Here is a 20,798-nt window from a genome sequence, read left to right as displayed (position 1 = left end):
CCATCATGATGTCGTTCCATACCATACAGGTCCTACGTAACTAACACGATCTCTTCTATGACAAGGTGACCCGCTTAGTGGATGAGGGCAAGGCTGTGGATATTGTCTACCTGTACTTCAATAAAGCGTTTGACACTGTTTCCTACAGGATCTCCTGTAGAAACTGGCTGCTCATGGTTTGAGTGGGTATAAAACTGGTTGGATGGCCAGACCCAGAGAGTGATGGTGAATGGAGTTAAATCCAGCTGGGAGCTGGTCACAAGTGGCGTTTGTTCCTCAGGGCTCAGTGCTGGGATGAGTTCTCTTTGGTATCTTTATCAATGATCTGCATTTGGGGATCTAGTGTAAGTTTGCAGATAACACTAGGTTGGGTGGGTGTGTTGATCTGCCTGAGGGCAGGATGGCTCTGCAGAGGCATCTGGACAGGCTGGATCCATGGGCCGAGGACACTGTGTGAGAATCAACCAGGCCAAGTGCCAGGTGCTGCACTTGGGTCACAACAACTCCCTGCAATGCTACAGGCTTGGGGAAGTGGGGCTGGAAAGTTGTCTGGCAGGAAAAGGACCTGGTCAACAGCAACTAAATGTGAGTCAGCATAAGCCCAGGTGGCCAAGAAGGCCAACGGCATCCTGGCCTGCATCAGGGACAGTGTGACCAGCAGGACCAGGGCAGGGATCGTCCCCATGTGCTGGGCACACAGGGAGAGGCTGCATCTAAAATCCTGGGGTCAGTTTGGGGCCCCTCATTGCAAGAAAGACACTGAGGGGCTGGAGCTTGTCCGGAGAAGGGTACAGAACTGGGGAAGGGGCTGGAGCACAATTCCTGTGAGGAGCAGCTGAGGGAGCTGGGGGTGTTCAGCCTGGAGAAGAGGAGGCTCAGGGGAGACCTTATCGCTCTCTGCAGCTCCCTGACAGGAGGGTGCAGAGAGGGGGGTTGGTCTCTTCTCCCAAGTGACAGGACAGGAAGAAATGGCCTCAAGTTGCACCAGGGGAGGTTTAGGGTGGATATTTGGAAAAATTTCTTCATGGAAAGGGCTGTCAGGCATTGGAACAGGCTGCCCAGGGAGGTGATGGAGTCACCATCCCTGGAGGGGATTTAAGAGACATGTAGATGTGGTGCTCAGGGACATAGTTTAGTGGTGGGCTTGGCAGTGCTGGGTTAGCAGTTGGATTTGATGATCTTAAAGGTCTTTTCCAACCTAAGCAATTCTATGCCCACTGAATAAATATTGCTGAAGTTGAGTTGATTACAGCTGTCAGTGTGTGTGACTAGTCATTTTTACAGTAATCTTTCCAAGCCTGAAATTTAAGAAGGCCATACTGGTTGAGACCACGGCTCTGGGTGCTTCAATTGCCACCTTTAAAGCAGCAAATCTGTAGTCCCAAGGACGGTAACAGCACACCAGCCCCACAGAGCAGCTTGCAGCCAGCCATGCAAGCTGGGAAAGCCCTGCTGCCAGCCACAACCTTAATAAAACATCCCAAGATGCTATTTTGTTCCCTAGGAATTTTCTTTGAATATTGCAAACATTACAAAAAAAGTCCATCAACAGCCAAGCAGGAGGGAAACCTGGTCTTTAAGACTGACATACTGCACCATTTTCATGGGATAAACACCTCAATCCAAGCCAGGATGTACAAGGAATGGGCTCATCCTCCACATCTGTCTCAGTAGCTGGTAATACATGCAGACAATAAGTTTTCTGGTGATGAGTGTTAGGGAGAATATCTTAGTTCTGAAGGTAACTTATTGATCAGAAAGAGGAATTCTGCCACTCTGTAAAGCATAGAGTTACTTTTAATTTTTAAAGAGAAGCACAGATTTTGTATAGTTTTGTCTTGGATAACTATAGGCAGAATATGAAGTGTCTGACAAGGGAACATGTCCTTAATTCACCTAGAATAACTATTAGAGAGAGATGTTTAGCTTTGGACTGTATATAAAAGGCTTCCTGCATTAGAAGAGGTAAATTTCCCCAGCTCTAAATTAGAGCTATTTGAAACATTTTCCACAGAAGAGTTCTCTGTTGAAAATGCAGTTTCATTGAAGCATTTTGTGAGAGCGTGTTGACTCCAAAAGCACTTTTGACAGGGAAAGGTCTAAATGTATTTTTCATACTTCCTCATTTTGTTCCACTGAAAAGCTGAAATGTTTTGTGTTGTCATTACTGCTCTGCACATCTTGGAAAAGACTTCAATATTAATTGTAAATTTTAATATACTATTACCATATTTGACGTAACAAACTACCTAATATGCGATATTTCCTGTTCAATATTGCAATGTTTAGAACAGCACACAAGGACTTTACCTTCCTGAAATAGTGTCATGTCATAATACTGACATTTACTGTCACACTGTCCAAGAGGATATGTCTCTGGAATTTTAATTCCCTGAAACTTTTCAAAATAATGCTTTTTTTCACTCAAATTTTCAATTTCAGACTAGGACGCTTTTCCAGAGGAACACAAATTCCCTTTTCCCATTAGGCTACTGTAGAGCTGGTTAGCATCTGTCCCTCTCATGCTCTGCTTTACCCCTTTTTCCAGGAAACCCAGGAAGCAGCGGCAGGTGAAGGGATGGATTCAGGCTGGTGGCAGGAGCACACAGAGTGAAAATAAATGCAGTCACCTTTGAGACCCTGGTCCACAACAGGGTCCTAACAAGACCCATGAGGGGAGGCTGCATCACCACACAACCCTCCCCACACACAGGACAGGGAATCTGACCCCAGGCAGTGCTAGGAAAAAGGGATACCTGAGCTACTGTGACAAATGTGCCTGTATAGGTACCCTACTGCAGACATCTGACACAGATGGACATGCATGCTGGGTCCACACGGTTCCTGGTTTATAAATTAGCAATGCTTTTCTGTCCATGTAACACAGGTGCAGAACCAGATGCCCTGCACTGTGCATGCATCCAGGTCCTTCCTTACTGTCCCGTCTGGCTGACCTTCCTGAATCCTACACGCAGGCGTGAAGGTAGCTGAGCTCTGGATTTGGCCACTGCATCTCCTAAAGGGCACGTCTTTGAAACCACGACTCCTGGGGCTGGGCAGCAGCAAGCAAGTTCAGAAACAGAAATTCTCCCTGTCACAAAGATGCTGCTCTTTTATTGAGCTGGCCTTGGAGCCAGAGTGACACGAAGGCAGTAACATGGATTTCTGTCAGCAGCTCATGCTCGGCTGCTAATCAGAACAGAGGCGACTTGGTCACGATCCATTACCTGCAGCCCTGTGACTAATTCGTAATGAGGCCTCTCAGAGCAGAGGAAGGATCCTGGGTAATTATCCCAAGAATCACACTCCAGATTAGGCAAAAAACACTCAGGTGTAGCTTTAAAGGTCACTTTGTTCTATTAGGAAGAGTTCATACCTTCCTCTCTTCTCTTGCTGTCTCTCTTGGCTTGGGTCTGGCCTCTCTCTGCACTGGGTTATGCCATGAAGCTCCATGAAACCCACGTGGGGTTGACCCCTGAAGTCCTCTGTCAGCTCCCATCAGAAATCACAGCCTCATCCACCTTATATACCCTCTCTCTCCTAAATTTTCCCTTTTCCTCCACTTCCTTCCCCCTCCCAGATATCTTGTTTTTTCTCTTCTCTTGTAGGACCAGATAGCCAATAGAGATCTATTGATTTAACTACTTACCAGTTTGCCAAGCTGTCTGCTTATAAAGCTGTTTACCTAGTTATCTGATGTGTCGTCCTTGGGTTTTCATTACCAGCAGCCACCATCACAGTATAAAAAAATCTTCAAATTGTTTATTGTTAATTAGGTAAGAACCAGAACTCAGTGATTTAGATAATCACTGGAATAGTGAAAACAACCTGCCTATTATTTTTAAAAGCAAATAATAACAATAATAATATATCCACAACATGACTCAGTAAATGAAACCCAATTTCTGTGAAACCAAGATTAAACAGCACTTGCCAAATTATACTCAAAGCGGAAGATGTAATGTAGCCCATTCATCTGAAAAATTAAAATTTGTGCAAGTACAAGGATTCCAGAAATAAAACCATCTGGGCAAATGAGCAATTAAATCCCACATTTCCTTATTTTGTCAAAAACTTGGGAATAACCTTAGTAAATTACATGCCCAGTGAATTTCCTCCTCCTACCGAAGTCATCTTCTTGCTAACCAGCATGTATTTATTTATTAATTCAGTCATGACCTCTATCTGTTGACTTCTGGACTAGCTCCCCAACTGGGACTGAAGCCATGGCTTCTAGCATCCAAATAAAACCTCTGTGACTTTTCCCAAAGATTACGGTCATTAGAGAGTCCCAAAAGCTGAACTGCAAACCTCTTACGCAAATCAGCGATTTGGGATGGACAAAGTGAGACGTGGACAGAACACCCCTTCAATATTAACGGAAAAGGTCACATTTATTTATATCAGTATATGTACAATGCACAGCAGCCCATCGACATTCAATGGCAGTGGGCACCCAGATACTTCACTGGGGTCCAGCCTGCAGTTCCTGCACCTTTAGCTCAGTCCCTGTCAAGCCCTGGCTCTGCTGTGCTGAGCATCATATGAAGCCACGACAGCGATCACAGCAAACAGAGTAGGGGAAAAGGCTAGGAAAAAAGGCATCCCGTCTCTCATTTCATCCCCCCCACACCATGCCTTATCTCAGCATCTCCCTCATTCCTGTGCCCTACCTTGCAGGTGGAGTTTGCTCTCAGTGCTTTGCAGAAGGACAGAACTCACAGAGTCCAGATTGTCATAGCTGTTGCAGCCCAGGGGGCCAGTCCGAGTTTCTGTTACCTATTGAGGAGGTAGAAAAGAGAGAGTGTTCCCTTTTATTGCAGCATCACATCTTCCCCAGGCAGGTTCAGACCTTGTAATATAATGAACCTTTGTCACCAGCTGATGCAATCCAAAACGCATCTTCCCTAAACTGGAAAAAAATGTCCCATGCTGGACAGACATGGCCAATGTTTGGCACACTCAGAAGCTGAAAAATAGAGTGAATTGTATCTGCTTTCTTTATGGTACTGCATGTTATTCTGGGCTTGGCAAGGAGATTGATGTTTCACATAGAGGATCTCCATTGGAGAACATCAGGAGCCAGTAGAGGAATTATTCCCTGGCTTCTCTTATTGGAAAGCAAGATACAGAGATGGATTGCCAGCCCACAATGGTGCCTAGTGCTCCCACAACATATGTGCACACCATCCTTGTGCTGAGGATAGATGAAGGCACAGATGACCTGCAGTTCTGTTGCTGTGGTTGTTGCTATTGGTTTCCAGCCATGGAAGAGAGCTGCCCTTCCTGAATTCACAAAGGGTGATTATCTGCTGTCACTGTTTCAATATCTCAATTCGATTGCCCATCCAGAAGGGAACAGACTCAGCCATGAGACACCACAGAACAATAACAAGAGCTGAAACCTTTCAGAAATGGCTAACAATGACGACTCCATCCACATCGCCTTCCCTGGAGTGAATTCTGCAACAATAAAATCCCTCCCCAGTATAGGATGATTGCTTTCAGAGAAGCCAGTCTTTGCAGAGCCATTTTCCCTATTTTGTATGCTCTGAGCAGCTCCCCTTCCTTCCTGCTGCAACCCCCAAGCTGTCTCTGCCCGTTTCATTCCAGATGACTCAGTAATGCCACACTGAGTTTTTCACCTTTTCTTGTAGTGAATTCATCTGTGATGTGTTTAGTAGTCTTAGATGCACAAGAGGAAAACACTTCTGGGTTGCGTGGAGTTGGCCATATCAAAACCTGCCTTTCCCTTCCAACCTCCATCGCCAATCTGGATTATCTTTTCCCTCTCTCCCTTCCAGAGGTCACTGCCACACTTAGCAGAAGTCCCTTATCAGAAGTCCCTTATCCCACACAACCATCACACTGAATGCCCACCTCTTTCCAGATATTACTGGCCCTGAGGAAATCAAATCTTCAGCAAGGTCCATAAGAGAACAATTTACCCTGGGAAATTTGTGTGGGAACAAAACTTGTGATCAAAAAACACATCACACTGGACTGGCAAAATCCTACCCCAAATCCATACAGTATTGGTATGGACACACACAATCTTTTCCCAAGGCAAGTTACAGTACCTTGATTGCTCCGGTAGAGATCTGGATCTCATGGAGTCTCCTCATGGTGCCATCACGATCTACAAAGTAGGAGGAAGCAAGCTGGTGCAATGCTTCAACGCTCTGGGTAGCGTTTCCTGACTTTCTGTCAAGGCGGCTTTTGTCCATGTACATGGTCAAGGCCTCCTCTCCTGCAGCAGAAAGAAAAGGAGATTTCAGTAAGGCCCAGGAGGCTGCCATGTAGGGTCATCTTAACACGACACAGGATGTCACATGTTGTCCCTAAAGAAAGAAGAGTCCAACGCCTAAAGCACTCTTAAATGAGTACTCCCACCGATACCAGAAGCACCAGCTCCTCTATTCAGCCAGAAGGTCCAGGTCCACCACACTCGTAGATCAGCTCCGCTGAATTAGTAGAGAACATTCTGGATGTATATTAGCCAGCGTGGCTTTACCACGATTTTTGGAAACTATTCAGATCATGTGTCCCACTTCAATGCTTTTCTGTGGGCAGTGCCTCTGGACACCTGACTGAAGATGCCACTTTTATGCAATACTCTCTGACCTGATTTCTGGAAGGAACAAATGATGATTTAAGTTGCAAATAAGACATAGGTACGTAGGTGGGTGCAGAGGACAAGAAAATGCTAGCTGTACCTCTTAACTTCCAGTGGCCATGGAAAAGGGTAAGGGCAGAGGGCTGAGTAAAGGAAAGAGCAAATGAGAAAGTCAAGTTAAACCAACCACCTTTTCTGCTTTTTTTGTTCATCTCCCTAGAGCCTTATTCAGTGAACTTAGGTGGAGAGCAAAAAATACTGTGCAAGATAAGGGACAACAGATGATTCTGAGCCAGTAATCACAGAGAATGTGGGAGTGAAGCAGTTAAGACCTGATAGCACCAAACATCTGAAACATTAGCAGAAACCTGAATCTAACACAAAGATTTATGAAAAGGACATGAAGCTGAGAAGCAATATTTACCTAAAAGTTCAATCTGTGCTGTATGAGCCAGACTAAATCCAGCCCATTCTTAACAGAAGGCAGGTATTAGAGAAGGAGTAAAAAGGTAGAATGCCATCCTGCATTTTTAACGTCTGAAGTTCAGATTTTAATAAATGAAGAGAATAGGTACCTAGGGTAGGAATGTGCGATTTCTGCATAGCTCTCTTAATGAGAAGAATGGAACTTGTTCTGATTTGATAGATGAACCACTGATGAATACATTGCCTCTGGCAATGATAGCATGGTCAAAAAAATGCACCACCACATTTTAGTCCCAGAGATATTTTTCTCTTCAGCATTTTTGCCTTTTTTTTTTTAAGAGAACAAGCACTTTTCTTAAAAATTAATGTTAGCCAAAACCCTTTGCTTTGTACAAATCATTTTTTGCATACATGCAAAAAAATCCCAGTAAGCCCTCCCCCTTGCTTTTCCTGGAAATTTTCCAGCTTTTATCTGTAAGCCAAATGCCTGAAAACAAACAAAAAATAGTCTGGCTGAAAATCAAAATATTTTCATTGGATTTCAGTTTTTCAAGCGATTGATATGTTGTGGATTGAGTCTTTGGCTTCAAGATGAAAACCAGAAATTTTTGGTGGAAAAAAGACACTTTTTGCCACAAGAATTGATCAGTCTTTTATTTGGCTTCATAGGAGCTAAGTGGAGAAGTTTGGCATGTAAAACTTTCTTTAATATTTTGTTTAAAATAACATAGTATGCTTTGACCATGATCAAAATTATAGTAGTAACAGTATCATCGTTGTTGCATCTCACAAAAACATTTTCCCTGGAAAATGACCAGCTTTGATTTCCTTTATCACCGTTAATATTATGTGTTGAGTGGTGTGAGGCAACATTGGCAGGGACCAAGGCTCTGTCACATCAGGCTCTATCCACACAGTAGCAAGATGGTTCCTGTCCCAGAGGATTTAAACCCCATGTATACAATGAGACAACAGGTGAATACACCAAACAGCCAGCAAAGCACGAGGTAATGACTGACTTTGATTAGTGAAACAGCAGTCAGTGCACATCAGATGCCTGGCGCTGTCAATGTATTTTCAGGTTTGTCAGAGATGAGTTTTACAGGGGATTTGAAGGAAGGTCAGACTTTGCAAATTATCATGAGGCAATTCATTAGCCACAGAAAGTCATCTGCATGAGAGTTAGCCAAGAGGCTTGCAGGAAGATAGGCTGGATCAGTGTGAAAGTATATTTTGAAGTTTTGTATCATGTAATGGAAGTATTTATCTGCATGGAGATGCAGCAGACATAAATGATACATTGCCTCCCTTTCCCAAGGCTGTGAAAGGAGGGAGAAAACCTGGGATAATTTTGCCCTTTGCTGCAATTCTGAGAGGAACCTGTGGGTATCAACTCTTCATTTGCACCAGCAACTGGAAAAAACAGTTTTTTGTGGAAAAATATCATGCCTTCTTTTAATAGCCAAGGTGCAAAAGTCAGGACCTTTTTAGTCCATTCCATTTTAGCAGAGGAATGCTGAGACTGGAGAACCCTTGGACAGACAGCGACCAGGAAGCGTGGGTTGAATTGCGTCAGGCAATAACACTGGTTTCACACCACCACGACATCCACCATTAGCTTTCGGTCCCCAGACAACTTGAAGCCAGCAACAAGCAGCTGAGACAGCTCCTAGACATATACAGGAGAAGCCTGTGCTCCAGGCCAGTGGGGATCAGTGACAGACCCACAAAAACTGTCATTTTTCCTCCCCGAGGTGTTTGGATCCCTCTGCTGGGAAGAGGAAGGAAGCGGGAAAGTACAGCCCAAGATATTTGATGCTTCTGCTCAGGGACAAATACTGTCCCTAGAGTGAAAGGTGCTGAGCCAGAATAACACTGCTGGAAATGTGGTCTGTTTACACGTGTGCAGACCTAGAAAAGCACAGCATCCCCACGGAAAGTGCGCATAAGAAAGCAACCCTTAGATCAAGAGGGGTTAATAGACTTTTGCTGCATTATTAAGTCTTAATTTCTCGTTTATTAAGCAGATGCTATGTTCAAAGTTGTATTTCCTTCAGGGCTTTCTCTGCAAATTGGCTCTCAGCTCTGTGTGCTCCATCCTGGAGCATGGATGCCCTCAAAATGACCCTTCACCAATCCCTTTGTCAGAACTAAACTGGAGCAGAGCTGGTTTTTTATTAGGCTCCAGGAGGACCCAGCTACTCTCTAGGTTGAAAAGCATCAGAGCTGTTCCACATGTAGCCAGGTGTGAAACTAGCTGCTGTATTCAGGTGGGCTGGCCTGATCTGTCACCCAGCTTCCTGGGGTCCATACAACAGCAGGCATTTGAAAGCAAAACAATTTCCTGTGCGCTTGTCACTTGTTTGCAACCTAGTAAGACATCAGGTCAAGTTTAGAAAACACTGTAACACAAAGCAGAGTTCTCATAACTTTTCTGAGGAGACCTGAGGTCTGGGGAGAGCAAGGGTGCCAGGACATGTCTGCTTTTATATCCCAGTGATCTTGTTTAGCCCACAGACTGTGATTAGAGTGTGTCCTCCTTGCATAATTCATGCTCAGCTTCATCTACATTTTCTCTGGGACTGCCATTGCCAAGATAAATCCTTCTTTTCTCCCCCACCATTGCTCACTGTGCTCTGGGCTGATGGAGCATTTAGCACTCCTCTCCAACACCAGTTCTCGTTACAAGCCTCTGCATATTTAAAATTGTTGTGTTGTAAAATCAGGAGAAGAAACAAGCCACTGTGAATAATTCACAACCTCACCCAGGCAAAATTAAAAATATATTTTACCATCAAAGGTCTTTCTTATTTTAAATTTCCACTGATGTGAGTGGCAAGGAAAAAAAGGCATATCAATGGAAAGAAGGGTAAACTCACAAAAAACATCTCAGCACTTTACTGGATTCTTACTTGGCTGGATTGGGCTCTGCAAAATATTGCCCTGAAAAGTGATTTCCTCAATAAAAAGGAGTCTATCTTTATATAGACTTCATTGAGTCCTGGTGCAGGCAGTCACTTGTACAGTTCAGAGGATGGAAACTTCCCTTCTCTCACGTTTCTTGCTGATGGAGCAGACTGAATGCCTCGGCTGGAAGAGCAGTCTGAGGTTCTTTGAAGGACATTTGCCACATGAGAGGTCATTTGACTTCAGTGGAACCATGCCAATTTACCTACCACCTAATTTGTGCATGAATCATATGCACACATCTAATCTCATCTATGTCTCATCCAAGTGTCTGCAGAATGTTTTGGGAACAGACAGATGGCAAGAAATTCCTCAAAGTCCGCTATGAAATTTGCAATGTGGTAAGGCTGGAGGACAGGTACCTTAGAAGAAGCAACAGCAAGCTCTGTACTAAAACTAAGACCCTTTGACACTGCAGAAGCGCTCTTACAGATAGTAGTTCTCTAAAGAAAGATATTTAAATGCACACCAAAAAAAGGGTAAAGAATAGTAAAAATAGAAACATAGTACAAGACAAATAAAATCAGCAGAAAATATCAGGAGAAGTAGGTGATTTGGGGCTCTCCTGTTTTCAATACTCAGTACTTGAATTGTTTATGCAGCACCAACAGCAGTGCATGCACATGGATTAATGTCCCTACAGTACTTTGTCTAATGTCACCACCGACATGTTCTGCTTGCACATGCAAGCCTCTCTACAGGCCTTGCCTTTACTTAAGTGGTGTTTTTTCCAAAAATCTACTTCATGTTACTGCTTTCACTCATGCATTCAGCACAGGTCTTTCTGGCCATCACTTTCCCTGCTGCACACGCTCCCTGCCCAACACCTTAAACTCTGTTTTCCTGGATCTCTTTAAAATTCCTTCAGTTCCAGCAAGAAAGGATGTTTTTTTCCTCCTGTATTTGTTTTCATTCTGAAGAAAAAGAGGGATCAACACACTCTATTGTCAAATTAAAGACAGGGGTGCAGGAATGACAGGCAGGCTCCCCAGCTAGGTGAAGCACGTTTATCTCTACTCACACCAGTAGACACACACTCTTGTCAGAGGAGCACACATCACAGATGCCGAACCCCCATGCCTTGTGCTGTGAATTCATTTGCAAAGGCTATTGGTACTCAGGGGGTTCTCACACCATCTGAGGAGGAGACTGGCCTCAGCTGGGGGAGCTGCAGCCAGCCTCCACGCAACACAGCCCAGGTTTGCAGGTGCTGCCCAGTGCCCTCACCACCCCACCGCTGACCCCCACGCTTAAGGAAACAGCCCAGGTTGCCACCTACCTCCCAGGGTGGCAGAGATGAGGATGTGGGTGCCGTACTTTTTGATGATGGTATCAATGAACTGCTGTGTGGTGGGTCTCCTGCCCAGGAGGCGGATGCTCCTCTGAAACTCAGGCATCAGGGGCAGTGGATTGTAGAGCAGGTCCCTCCGCTCGATGGCTGTGTTCCTCACCTTCCAACGGGCAAACTCCCTATGTGACAACACAGGAACACAACAGGGGTGAGGCTTTGAGTCTAAAGAGGCAGGGAGAGCCACCAAGGGCAGGGAAGGAGGATGGCAAAGGGGACAATCCTGTTGGACACCCACACGTGAGGCCACAAGGCTAGACGGAAGGGGAGGGGGAGGAAAAGAGGAAAAACAAGACATTACTGCACAAAACCAACACATTTTGAGGATCAGGGTTTGGGCTGAGGAGGAGGTAGTCTCAGAGTCTCCAGAGATGCCTGGCAGAGGGCTGCACTCCCCTAAAAAGAAAGCAGCCTGATCCTTTCACCCTCACACACTTTGGGGTCTTACATTTCTCTATAAAGCAATAAATTCGGGTTTCTGTTAGCAAAAGTCAGTTAGACTGCAGATCCAGACCAGTCTGATCATTGCTATGCCCCCATGTCCACAAACCTCCTTTGTAGCTACTGTTTGTGCAAAGCAAGGCTGAAGGAAACACTTTCTCCAACCATCTTAATCCTTCAGCACCAGGGAGTACAGCAAAAGATCATTTTGAAAAATAGTATGCTTAAGCCATCTAAAAGGATCGATTCAGATATAAGCAGAGGCCAGGATGAAAATGGAGGTTTTGTTTTTGAAACACATAAAGAGATTTTCAAATCCCTTCCTTTAAACCGATAGCAACTGGGAAAAAAAATAAAGGTAATGTTAGCAAAAGCAGCGCTTTATTGCAGGTATCCATTTTGAAATGACACAGAGGGAAATGCCTAGAGAAAACCTTGCACACCTGCTATCTAAAAATCAGGCCTCTGAAATACATCACCAGTTGAGCCCTAAAAGATGAGAAACCTATTAATGTCCTTTGAAAAATATTGAGCAAGGTCTTCTTAAAAGGAAAGGATATTATTTATAACCACTCTTCTACAACACACCTGCACTATCTTAAGCCATCTCCCATATAATTGAATCCCAGGCTTCTCTGTCTCTTTTCATTCACTTATTCCTGTAACTCAGTTTTAAGACAAAAATTTCATTTAAATAACAGGAATGACAATACCTGGCACTGACAAGGCATTTTCTATCAATGTGTGTCAACTAGCACCAGCAATCCCACTTTGCTAGAAGAGGACCTGACATGCGGGCAGATTTAGGAGATGCAAAGTCAGTTGCAAAGCCAGGATCACAAACCAGATCTTTTTTTTCCCCCATGTTGAATCTACACCCAGTCCACTTTGTGTGTGTTAGGTATTTTACCTAATGCAATTATGCATGTATTTATTTTGATTGCACCCCATCACAACACCCCAGGCTGCCTAATAGCAGTTAAATGGATTAAAATAGCAAAGTGCCAGCTTTTTACTTCAAAATATCTCCATGCACCTGAGCTAACTCCCCCTCTGTAGCTCCTAGGCTTTCACAAGCCAAGTAAAAATGTCAAAACAATACACCCCTCTTACCACATCCTAAGAGTCATTAGTGTCAATCCTTGAAATCTGCAGAAACATTGGTCTTTCCTAAAAATAAACTTTGTAAAAAGGCCAAGAAAACCCCAACCCAAAAGACAGAGTAGGATCTTAATACCAGGAGTGAAAAAATGTAAACCATTTTCTCTAAAATTGTTTGCAGATAACAAGTTCACTATATTTACTGTATGGAGCAGAATATCATTTTCCTCTGCTGTCCAAAAATAGTCTAAAAGTTCAATACTCAGTATCTGTGGAAGACATACATTTGCTTTTAATGATAAGTAGACCCTTAAAAGTAAAGACAAATAGCTTCTCTCTGACACTACAGAGAGAGGTTATCTAATTATTCATTATTAGATAGGTGATCCTAAATCCCCTTTTCATGAAGGAGTGTTCCCTCCATGATACAGCAGATAAACTGTATGGGAATATGCAGCTTTGGATGCTAAAAGGCAGGCACAGTTTTATAATAAATAGAGATTCCCATGTTCCTATCATAAAGATCATAACCAGCAAGTGTAGGAAAATGCCATCTGTGCTTCCTCTCCAAAGAGACAATTATTACTTCCTGTAAAATTCAAGCACACTTTCCTGCTGCCTGCAAGCATTACCAGTGAAGTCAGGAGGGACTAGAGCCCCCCATAGCCCGCATGTTTTCAGAAAGGGCTAGGGAAATGCTTCATGTTCCCAGCTAAAGTACAGAGAGTTTACTTTTGCTACTGTCAAGTTATCTATTCCAAAGCAAAGACCATGGAGTTGAAATATGCAACTATTCAAGTAGGACCCTGTTGATACATCAACACCCGATCCCAGGAGTGCCCTCCATTGAGTGTGTGGAGATGGACAGGGTGGTTATTTAGGATCACACACTGGAAAGCGGTGAGCAATAAAGAGAAGAAGAGGTAGGAACAGGCAATGAAAATTTGGTAAACAGTGTGTTCAAAGGGAAAGTAGATTCATTTTTTACATCAGGTCCAACATCATCTCATGACACCAATGGCAGGAGTCAAAAGGAGGAGTTTAAAAGGAATCATTGCCATATCATCAACCTTGCCTGCTACCAAGGGACAATTCCTGTCACCATTCATGCAGTAGACAAGCCCTTAGTGTAATCCACATCATGATGAAGGAGGCTTTTTCCACTCAGTTCTCATGGGTGTCATTCCTCCCCAGGGCTTCCTACTCCTAGGGCATATCATTGAGGCGAAAGCCCAGTTCTATTATACTCTCCGAATGCTTGGATGTGTGCCTTTCATAGCTGATGAGAAAAGCTGAGCAAATACGTTATGATGAATAATTTATGCAACTAACTTAGATGTTTATCTTCTGCTCATAGAATATCCATGAGCCAGTTGCAATTCCCTCTAATTTATGCATTATTTGAATTTACTTTGTGACATTTTTCAAGCTGCCTTTTTTTTTTTTAAGGTTTGGCATAGTATTTGTCTGTATTCTCTCTTTGTGTGCAGTTGATTCGTTGGGATTGGTCAAACAAGTGATATGGTATTGTTAAGCCACCTGATTAATGACCACAAATACATTTTAAACTTGTCTTCTTTAGTTCCAGAATATTTTACATTGGAAGGAACACTCTAAATACTAGAAATCTTCCATGGAACCTATAGAACTCTGTGTTTTAAGATGCACCTGAGGCCAAGATTATGGTACTATTTTGGAAAACAGACTGAACATTAATGGATATGGCTAGTGAAATCACTTAGAATTAGTGAGGTGATTAAAAAAAAAAAAAAATTTGCAGTGAATGGTATAGCTCTGGCCTTAGGGAATGATCCAACCTGTAACTCCTGAAGTCTGTTAACACCTCCAAAAACAGGTTTTCTATTAGCTGTCAATGCTAGACTTATTTGCATTTTCTGCTGAAGCAGCTGCTATTGGCCAAAACTGAGTCCGTGGCACTGGGCTAGGTAAGCATACTCTTGTCAGTCACCACTAAGTCTGTGAATCTTTGAAGAATATATCAAGGTCTTGGGTTTATGGATGGTGTGTGCAAAAGGGCACTGGAATCTTCCCTCACAGAAATCATTCCCCGATGCCATTCCACAGATCCTTGTTTCTCAGCAATGCCAGTGACACCACAGACTCAGGGCCACTTCCTGGAAAGCACAGATGACGCCTCCGCAAGTCTCAAGGCACTTTGTAAAAGAAATAGTTGTGCTGTTGTGACTTCTTCATCTGGAAAATGAGCAAACAAAGACTTGACCAGGATTAGGATGGCACCCCATGATACAGTTAGGATTAGAACAGTCTTCTGACCCTCAGGGGAAATCCCTGGCAAGGACCTGAGCCTCTGCCAGTGGGGAAGCTTTTAAGGGCTTCGGAAAAATGATAAACCTCTTAGCAAGGAGGAGGAAGAGTCTGTGTCGCTGATGCAGAGACGGGATAAGGAGAAACTATGACCTAACGTCTGAGTGGTGGGGGAGAGGCATTTGTTTATGCTGTAACGTCTCGCCAGTGTAGACAGACCACGCTAATGTGGAGCATACCCAGGAAAATGCCTGCCAGGTCAGCAGAGGGGAGTCTGCTCTCTAATGTCTGGTGAAAGTACTGAAGAGCCTACTCTAATCTCTGGAAGGGGTAGGAAGGGCTAATGCTTAAAGGGGGAAGAGGGGCGAGGAGAAATAGAGGGGTGAAGTACTGCCTCAGGGAGGCAGATACACATATTTCAGACCTTCCTCCCTGTCACAGTAAGGGGATAAATCTTATCTATATATGGCTATATATGAGGAAAATACTTGCCCCTTCAGAGTTTGTGTTAATGAGTTTGCCATCAAGGCCATGCATGTCAGAGAGTGAGGGAGCCACTAGGACATCCCAGGTCTCATTAGCACTGTGACCCTTCCAAGAAAACAGAAAAAACAAGGGAAAAATGCTGAAGAGGGAAGAAAAGTCAAAAGACTGGAATAGGTACATCACCCAGGCCCCCCACTACACCAGGAGAGATGCTAGGAGAATCCAAGGGCATGAGCATCTCAGACTTCTCTCCCTGGGAAGAAATATAGAGGCCGTCGGAGCAAATTAAATTCCCCATCTTCAAATGGCCAAGACAACCAAAGGACATAAGTGAAGAAACAAGTTCAGTACAGACCTCGGGGGCTGGCACTTGAAACCAGAAAGAAATTAAATGCATTAAACAATGATCGAGACAGAGTCTGTTTGAAAAAAAAAAAAAAAGAAAAAAGAAAAAGCAGAGCAGGAGGAATCTGAACAAAGCCTGTAGCTGTCATGCTAACTCGAGCACCCCAACACCTCCTGCTGCTGCATATATTTATTGCCTGCAGGTCAGTTAGCACATCCCACTCACAGCACACAAACAGGACCAGACCCACCACTCCCTGGGAACTGGGCAAGGGGAAAGCATCAGGTTCTTTCTGTTCAGCAGTTCTTTTTTTATAAATCGTAGCTCAAAAGCCATCAACTGTCACATAGGTGATGAGCAGACAGAGCCTGTCCAAAGGCAACACTCTCTTCAGTAACAGGAACATACAAACACTGCTTACTGTCCTCTGCCTGGCATATTGCACACATTATTGATGCCGATGTCAGTAGGATCCACGGTTAGAGAATGAAAGCTCTCTTGGATTTTGGTGTATATACAGTGGCATCTGCTTAGACATGTCTCTGTCCCTTGTTTTCATCCAAGCACCTTGTAATCATTAAGACAGACGTATTTGGACACCCCTATGCATGTTGCAAACAAGCATTATTAGCTGTTAGAATGAGTATGAGATAAACCAGATGGATTTTAGGCCTTGCCCGGGTGAAAAACAAGGTTTTCTGTTACCATCACGAGCTTAGCTCAAAGTCCTCCAGAATCCTCCCAGATGCTCCTAACAGAGGTGTTTGTTTGGAGTTTTGTTTTTTGCCTTGTCTTTCCTTTTCTCAGCCTAATTGTCCCAGTCATGGGCTGCACAAAGTAATAGTTATCTTCAATCCTCAGGGTGATAGCTCTTCCAGGCTACTGTGAGCCCTTGACTCTGCAAACAATGCCATGGAGGCAGGATACAAGCAGACAACAGCACTATAATGCTTATCTTCTACCGCCAGACCTGGCTTAATGTGTGTCTGTACGGGGTATCTGTGATTATGGTGGGGTCAGTGATGTTTTGTTTCCAGTTTGTGCCCTCAAAATCCCAGACAGCCCCAGGCTGAGTAGTGCAATATTCCGTTAGCAGTTTCCTCTGCAGCCTGGCCTCTTCTCTATCTAGGCCAGCGTGAAGAAGTCAGTCTTCAAAGTTGAGTTTTTCAAAGGACCTACAAGAGTTAGTTTCCTGTGAGGGTTTGGCACTCATCCCCCCTAATCTATTTAAGCAAACTCCAGTCCATACATTCAAAGTAGCTCCAAATTAGACAGAGGATGAAGCTGTGCCATAAGAAAAACAGAGGAAAAAAAGTAGAAAAATCTAAGTCCGGAGAAGTATGAAAAAGAAATCACTTCAGCTGAAAGTCTGACAGCATTTTGCATAAAAACTTGGCAAGCAGACAGGCTGACATATGACAGCTGGCAGGTGAATAGGACAAATAAATTGACTATTGATCTATTGATAAATGCTGTGCTGTCTGCAGCAGTTTTATTCCCACAGGGGCATTTACCTGGATAAAACCGAACCCAAGAAGAAGACAGTCAGTGCTTGGATCAGTCAACAGAATCATACAGCAGAATTAAACCAGCACTGTTGAACTACTTGTGCCTTCACCCATCTCCACAGAACAATGGAAGAATCTTCTGTTGTTTTTTCCTTGGTCTGTATTTGTGCTTGGTGTTGGCTGGGCTATCTGAAACCTCAACTACTTCCCCTCTCCTGGGCAATCATTTCAGCCTGTTGGATTTTCTTGTTACAGAGTTTGTTTTCAAATCTGATATTTTCCTTAAAAATATTAAATTGTTCCAGGGTTGAAAACTTGGAGGGTTTTTTGGTAGAAGGAGCGGAAGGTAAATAATGGGTCCAGAATGACAAAGTTTGCAAGAAGCAAAAAGAAAGAAAATTACTTCAAAGTTAGGTGGATTTCATGTGACCTTGAAAGTGCCTTGGTAAACAGATTGTTCCAGCACAGAATTAAAAACCAATCAGCCAGACATGGCTCTGAGTCTTGTGTTTTCTCTTAGGATGGGGCTACACTGGGGTCTCTTAGGAGGCAACATGTAATTGTTGGGTGCCAAAAAGATCAATTTATTAGGAAAAAGATGAAGCTGGAATAAATTTATTACTAGAGAGTCAAAGCAGAGTGATTCAGCATAGGTAAGTACAAGTTAAAAGATAGATCATTAAAATTGGTCATTACCAAGTTTGCTTATTATTAAATTTGATCATGGCCAGGACATGTCTATGATTCTGAGCTCTGACTTCAAATCTGAACATAGTTACCATAGTGATCAGTCACAAGCAAACATGGCAGAGTAGGTTACTACATCATCAGCTGAACAGGATCACCTACAAGTTACACCTTTATGCATCCTCAGAGAACACACAGTAACTTCTAAACTTCAACACTGACTAAACTCACCAGATATCATTAGGTGAGAGATGAAGGTATGTTCCCATATTTCACCCTAGTCAGGTGCTACAATTCCCTTTCCTCACACCCATCAGGGTACTCTGCAAACTGCTTATGGGACATTTATTCAACTCTATGTTCCTCACGAAGTTCTTCGTGCAGATTTCATCACAAACAGCACACACCTCAGGCACTAGAGATACCCTTTTCCAACACCAGCCTACTTAGGCCTTGTCCACCCTGGAGACTTGCTTGTAAGTAGTTCCCATTACTGTTAACACCATTTCAGCTGTTTTCAGCATTGGGCTGACGGCACTTCTTCTAAGCCACTACAATTTACATAGTGGTTGATACTAACTGCTAGAAGCTGGAGCGACATCTCTACAAGAGCTCCCAGCGTTGTTAGCACCACTGCAGCTTAAGAAAACATTATTAACAACAAGAAGTGTTATGTTCTGTTGCTGTTTTCTTCCCAAAAGGTTACCTAAACCAGACATTGTTTATTAAGCTACTGAGGAATTTATTCTAATAGGCTGCATGGTCCTGTGCTCCAAGCACTGGAATGGACAATCTAGACACCCATTCCATCACTGTGAATTATGATGAAAATCACAAGAGATGCAGCCAGAACAGTTCTTTAAATACCTGAGGCAGCCTAGAGAATCTTATCTATGAAACAGGCATTTTGAGTTCTACAGTTATAACTACAACAGCACTGATATTTTTCATAGCACGGCCTGCTGTATTTATGTTTCTATGAGTTTGACCCAGAATTCAGAATCAAGCAGATCTTGGGAAGACGAGGAGCTGTCAAGAAGATGCTTTCAAAGAACAGCACTTTTGAAGCAACAGATGGAAACATCTGAGTCATTGAAGGAATTTCAGATAGCCTTGAGGAAACCTGAGATAATCGGTGCAATTTTAGGTTCTCTTCCCCACAGTTCTTCCTATTCCCTTCTTGTATGCTCCTTTGCTCAACACATGATCCTTGTCAAGAGAGCTGATGGTATACACCAGCCTATTAGGCTGAGTTGACAAGAGGTTGGAAGGGAACCTCAGACACAGGATGGTAAGCCAATTGACTAAGGCTGTACAGGAGCACAGGGCAGAGACAGCAAAAGGACCCAGATTGTTCAGACTTGGGCTGTAGCAACTCAAAAAAAGAAAAAAAACCCAAACGACTAACAAAGATCTTTTCACATGGAAGTGTGTGTTTGGGCTCTAGTAGATTAGAGGATTAAACTCTTGATGAAGTCCCTCCTCATATGGCTAAATAGTACATGAAAGTATTTAAATCTGTTACTTTTGAAAGCCACTTTCAAATGGAAGACAGGCAGACAGATTTTTATTTATAGAGTAGATAACAAATCACTCAGGTGAAGATGGGCCCACACTCAGTCAGGTGAGCACTCTTTACCCCATTGAGTCCCTCAGCAAGCTAGGCCTCCCCTACCCCAAAATTCACTATCTAGACTGGGTCACAGTTGCCTACCGGTGTTCATATGAGCACAACAGCACAAATCAAAAGCTGCAACAAGAACATACCTTGGAACAAGTCATTTCATTAAATTACAATTGCTTCATTTCCTGAAGATATAGGTGTGCGGACTACAGGCTTTTTTCCTTAATTGTGGCTGTAGCAAACTGATAACCTCAGCCTGTGACACCACAGCCTCAAGCGTTGCTCTTTACTTATCATGACTCTCAGTTAACCCAGATGAAAACAGTGAGAAATACAGACTTGAACCTTAAATTTCTCACGCTACAGGTTAGGGTACCCAGCTACTGCACTGCTGGCAACTTCAACACAGCATTTGTCAATACTGGGAAAGTAAGTACTGGAAACTTAGCCTTGGTTGCCCTTTTTCTCAGAAAGCACTAAGTTTTCTTCAACACAACATGCAATCATGTTTCAAAACTTGGACTGTTAGAAAACGGAGCCATCAACCCCCCCACCTCTGGTCAGTTGTGCTCCTCACTTGGCAGAGGCTCAAATTTACCATGTCAGGAGGAAAAAAAAAAAAAGTAATGTTTAAATACCAAGCCCTTCCTACCTCCTAGACCCAGCTGTGCCCTAAACACGGTCCTGGCAGAGCTGTCTGGGCACAGGTACCACATTGCAGGCTCAGCAAGAGCAGGCAGGGATGGGAAAGCTGTCCCCTCTTGCCCACCCCCTCTCCCCTGAGTCATTCTCAGCTGGTGGGGACACTAGTGATCGTGTAAGGCAGGTGCTGGTGGGTGGCTTGGATGCCTGGAGACAGCCCATTGGCAAAGACACCTGCTCACATCAGGGATCTCTTGCTGCAGGCGCTTTTGTCCAGGATAAGTGAAGGGGGTTCATACCCCTCACTGCCATGGAATATA

At 43.7% G+C, this 20,798-nt stretch overlaps 1 protein-coding gene across 1 annotated transcript in view; it reads right to left on the bottom strand.

The window, feature by feature from the left end:
• Window positions 1-20,798, bottom strand: part of BRINP1 (bone morphogenetic protein/retinoic acid inducible neural-specific 1) — a 60,176-nt gene that overhangs the window by 16,777 nt on the left and 22,601 nt on the right. Inside the window, exons 2-4 of the mRNA XM_010158713.1 lie at window positions 11,289-11,479; window positions 6,081-6,250; window positions 4,674-4,779 (exon numbers count right to left, since the gene is read on the bottom strand). Of these exons, the coding sequence (XP_010157015.1) occupies window positions 4,674-4,779; window positions 6,081-6,250; window positions 11,289-11,479 (467 nt within the window). The remainder of the gene's footprint in view (window positions 1-4,673; window positions 4,780-6,080; window positions 6,251-11,288; window positions 11,480-20,798) is intronic.

The sequence above is a fragment of the Eurypyga helias genome, unplaced genomic scaffold (assembly GCF_000690775.1).
Source record: "Eurypyga helias isolate BGI_N326 unplaced genomic scaffold, ASM69077v1 scaffold2549, whole genome shotgun sequence".
Classification (NCBI taxonomy): domain Eukaryota; kingdom Metazoa; phylum Chordata; class Aves; order Eurypygiformes; family Eurypygidae; genus Eurypyga; species Eurypyga helias.
Note: the sequence above shows the minus strand (reverse complement) of the source record. Positions and strands in the feature narration are given on the sequence as shown.